This window comes from Osmerus mordax, chromosome 4 (assembly GCF_038355195.1).
Source record: "Osmerus mordax isolate fOsmMor3 chromosome 4, fOsmMor3.pri, whole genome shotgun sequence".
Lineage (NCBI taxonomy): Eukaryota > Metazoa > Chordata > Actinopteri > Osmeriformes > Osmeridae > Osmerus > Osmerus mordax.
The window spans coordinates 10,607,783-10,612,336 of record NC_090053.1 but is presented as its reverse complement, the minus strand read 5'-3'; the positions used below and the strand labels follow the sequence as shown (position 1 = coordinate 10,612,336).

General features: G+C 53.5%; 1 protein-coding gene across 1 annotated transcript; it reads right to left on the bottom strand.

Moving 5' to 3' along the window:
• Positions 1-274: 274 nt before the first annotated feature.
• grm3 (glutamate receptor, metabotropic 3) lies at positions 275-4,504 on the bottom strand. The gene is made up of 8 exons (XM_067234241.1): positions 4,500-4,504; positions 4,172-4,413; positions 3,634-3,823; positions 3,210-3,513; positions 2,796-2,989; positions 2,519-2,651; positions 889-1,066; positions 275-491 (listed from the first exon to the last, which is right to left on the bottom strand). Exons 1-8 carry the CDS (start codon positions 4,502-4,504, stop codon positions 415-417), a joined length of 1,323 nt encoding a protein of 440 aa, XP_067090342.1. The 3' UTR covers positions 275-414.
• Positions 4,505-4,554: the final 50 nt, after the last annotated feature.

Genomic DNA, 4,554 nt, shown 5'->3' with positions numbered 1-4,554 from the left:
CAGGGCCCCTAGTGCTTCATACCCAAATCACCCTCCTAACAAGACACAGCTTCTGTTTATGTACACAGTGTCATAACAAAGCTATCAAAAACAAAGGCTCCAAAAATTTCCTCCTAGAAATATTCTTTTTTTTGTTTGTTCTTTTGTTTCTCTACTTACAACAACGTAGATTCCATGTATTTACATCCCTAGAAAATAACTTTGATCAATAGATACACACTTTCTACAGACGGTCAAACGGTACAGTTCTACTCCATGGGGAGGGGTGGAGAGGATGGGCAGAGGTGTGTGTGTGTGTGTGTGGGAGGAGTGGGGGGGGGGGGATAAGAGGAAGGGCGGGCAGCACAATGTGTGCGGATTGGCTAACAGTCGCAGGTTAGACTCGTGGGTTGGACAGTGAAGAGGGAGGGGCTGTCACAGAGAGGAAGTGGTGGAGTCGACGATCTCTCTCCCGTTACACACGGTGGGAACATAGTTGGCACTCACTGAAGCTGAGGAGAGAGAGAGACAGGAGGGAGGGAGAGAGAGGGAGAGAGAAAAAGGAGGGAGGGGAGAGACAGGAGAGAGGGGAGAGATGGGAGAGAGACAGGAGAGAGGGGAGAGATGAGAGAGAGGGGAGAGACAGGAGAGAGAAAAGGGAGGGAGGGGAGAGACAGGAGGGAGGGAGATAGAGGGGGAGAGACAGAAAGAGGGAGATAGAGGTAAGGAGAGAGAGAGAGGGAGAGAGAAGGAGAGAAAACAGGTAAAGGCAGGATAACACAGGGAGGATAAGTCGACACGGTTCAACGTGGAACACAAACACAGCGTAGGTAAGAGCTCTTACATAAACCTTTGTGAACCCAACAGCTCAGTGGGGCGTGTCTCTGACCGCAGGTTGACCATGCGTACCATGTGAAGCGTAGGTGGTGGCGGGACCGCTGACGCTGAAGCGGTTGAGGTTGAGTCTGTGGCTGGTCACGTTCTTCTGCGGTTGGAACATGATGATGTGGACCTTGGGAGCAAACATGCAGCCAAGGACCACAAAGCCACTCAGGCTCACTGAGATGCACATGGTGGTGGTCTGCACCTGGAGGAACACAACACAGGACCATCACGCCTGCACACTGGGAGATGGGTAGAACTCAGTGTTAGCGCGGGGGTAAAGCACTTGACAGAAGATAAAGAGGTTGCCAAGTTCAAATATTCCCCCCTCTCCCTCTCACTTGAGGATCAATGGGGCTTCTGACCTAATCCATCATTATTGTAGATATACTAGATAGAAGCCCACATGAAATCCTCATGTTCCCTGTGATAAGATTAAACCAGTCTTGTTTGTATAAGCGACATTCATCATTTGCCTTTACATTAGGACCCTGACTATGAACCTACAACAGTGAGACTGTGGTATGGGAGATCAATTAAAGCCCTGGTCGATATACCACTTCATCAACAGAGACCTTGTAGCTTACTGGCCAAACTCTACTGTTCCTCAATAGAAACCCTCACTGTGATTTATTATACTATTAAAATATTAGCTGGCCAAACAGAAAAAAGCACTGTAGGAAAGACAAGAGAAACGAAAGACTTCCTTCTCTTCATTGATCACTGGTCAGGCAGCGATGGCTGGTGGCCCACAGGGAGACACGTCCCTGCCATACGCTAGCCCTCCCTCCCTCCCTCCCTCCCTCCCTCCCTCCCTCCCTCCCTCCCTCCCTCCCTCCCTCCCTCCCTCCCTCCCTCCCTCCCTCCCTCCCTCCCTCCCTCCCTCCCTCCCTCCCTCCCTCCCTCCCTCCCCTCCACCCACCCACCCACCAAGCCCCCCCCATGCATAAACAGCCGGCAAAGCACGTGTGTCTGCACGTGGATTTGTGTATTGAAGTTTCCCACAACCTGACTAATCATAAAGGAGATTGCCAAGGCCAGGGAATTTTCCACTACAAAGTATGTGTATGCAGTAATACTATGTATATGTGTGTCTGTGTGTGTGTGTGTGTGAAGTCTCTTTTCCCTTGTAAATGTATTAATGTTCAAGGATCAGATAAACAGGCTGGCATCAGCACTCTTTCATGCCCCTGCGTAGCTGAGCTTAGCCCTAAAAAACCCGACTGACAATCCCAGTGCTGCCTGGCTGCTCCCTCTGTTGATCCAGACCTATTTCTGTGTGCTTATGTCTGCTCCCGTGCTCCTGTCGGTGCCAGGAAAGTGTGTGTCGAAGACGAGGAGAGGTCTTCTTACCTTTCTGAATGAATTTGATCCTGTGTGTCACCCACCAATCAGGTAAACACACCCGGTCCTCGCGCTGTTAAACCTGAGAGTGTGTCAGCAGTTTGACGGGATATCTGACAGGAGGTCTGTCTGTCAGTGACTGCGGCAGAGCTGGGACTGTAGCTAGCTGGATTAGCATGTACAGAATGGGCGTGTACACCTCAACAACTGACGCTGTCTGCCCCCGTGCCACTGCAGCAATCCGGGATCACGGCAAAGCCAAAAGCAGCGGTGAGTTTCAACAAAAAGTGTGTGTGTGTGTGTGTACCCGTACCCTGTAGTCACTAGACGTGACGTAGAAGATAGGAAGGAAGGCCAGCCAGATGATGCAGGTGGTGTACATGGTGAATCCGATGAACTTGGCCTCGTTGAAGTTCTCTGGGCACTTCCTGGTCTTGAAAGCGTACCTAGACAGAGACAGGCTGTCAACGACCCGCCCACACAGCTCCCCACCGGGCTTCGGCTCTAGGAGCTCATGCATGTTGCCAAGTCACTAGTGGGACTCCTGCTAACACAGGCGCAGTCCACTGGACCACCTCTGCTGCACCTACACAGTACACAGGATGACCAGGAGCACGTCGTATCCGAGCGACAGCAGCATGCTGGAGTCGCGCACGTTGCACTTGAGGATGACGGTCTGCCGTCGCTCTGGTAACGTGAAGCGTCTGGTGCCAGGAACCTCCAGCAGCAGCCACACTGAGACCATGACCAGCTGGACAGAGATCAGACTGAGACAGATAAACACCTGGAGAGAGACAGACAGACAGACAGACAGACAGACAGACAGAGAGAGAGACAGACAGAGAGAGAGGGAGGGAGGGAAAGAGAAAGAAAGGGAGAGAGAAAGAGAGGGAGGGAGAGATAGATGGATAGATAGAGATAGGGTTAGAGAAATAAAAGAGAAAAGGGAATCTACCCCACCCCAGTCATTTCTCCGTCCGACGTTTGATTGACAGCTGGCTGACCTGAGAGGAGGGGCTTATGAAGCGCGGCCTGGTGGCCCCATCCTTCACCCCGCTGAAGATCCGGGCGATTCGATTGGTCTTGGTGAGCAGGGCGGAGTAGCAGACGGCAAACGAGGTCCCGAGGCCGAGGCGTCGCAGGGCGCAGATGGCGGGGGAGGGTTTGGCCAGGAACAGGAAGGTCAGGGCGTAGGACAGAAACACTCCCAGCAGCAGGATGTAACACAACTCCCTGCCTGAGGCCTTGACCAGGGGCGTGTCGTTGTGGCGCACAAACACCCAGAAGACCAGAGCCGTGCACATAAACCTGGCGCATGGAAACAAACCACAAAGTAAGGACACCCTCAGCGTTTTCCATTCTCAACATCGCTCTCAGATTCCACGACAGGTCATCCTCTGGTCAGCCTCTTCAATCGCAGCCACTCACCCCACGCAGGCGATGCTGATTGGCCCGATGGCCCAGGCGTCTTCCCACATGATGTAGTCCTCGGGCAGGTCGTAACAGGAAGTGAGGTCGTCGTTTGGCCACTGGCCTGGTGCGCACGGGGAGCAGGTGAACTCGTCCGCCAGGAACTCATGAGGCTCACAGGCCGTGCAGATCCAACAGCAGTACTCCCCTGGAGGGAGAGAGGGAGAGGTGGAGAGACAGAGAGGTAGAGAGAGGGAGAGAGAGAGAGTGGGGGAAAGAGACAGAGAGGGAGAGAGAGAGAGGGAGAAAGAGAGAGAGAGAGGGAGAGAGAGGAGGTGAAAAAGAGAGAGAGAGAGAGAGAGAGAGAGGGAAGGAGGAGAGAGAGAGAGAGAGTGGGAGAGAGAGAGGGAGAGGGAGAAAGAGAGAGAGGGAGAAAGAGAGAGAAAGAGAGAGAGGGAGTGAAAGGGAGAGAGAGAAAGAGAGAGTGATTAAATGATCAGTTGCAAAAACTACACACACTGTTCAGCTGTGTGCCAGGCCTCCTCTTCCTCCTCACCCGCCTGCATCTTCTTCATCTCGTTGCGAGCACACGGGTCGCTGCACTGCGAGGTGGGGACTACCTCCCGGGGCCATCGAATCAGATCGCTGCTCAGGCTCAGAGTCTCCGCCCACTCCCCGACCGGCACGTAGCCGTAACGATCGCCGGAGTGCTGGTAGCTGAAGATGTTGTAGCGGCCTATCCCGTCACCGTTGGGGTCAAACTTCACCACCGCCTCACTGCCCGGGGGGAGAAGGGAGCTGCTCGGGAAAGGAGGGGTTGGAGGGGGGTGGGGTGAGGAGAGGAGACATGTTTCATTTTAGCAACGCCTCATTGACATCCCTACATCATGGCGGTAAAGCGTGAGGACATTACCAGCGCTTCCATGACTGGGGGGGCAA

Excerpts from the sequence above, each read along its gene's own strand:
- grm3 (XM_067234241.1), bottom strand. Across the intron at positions 2,652-2,795 it reads CTGGTCATCCTGTGTACTGT|GTACGCTTTCAAGACCAGGA; the intron begins GTAGGTGCAGCA and ends GTCTCTGTCTAG. Across the intron at positions 1,067-2,518 it reads TCACGTCTAGTGACTACAGG|GTGCAGACCACCACCATGTG; the intron begins GTACGGGTACAC and ends GTGTTCCTCCAG.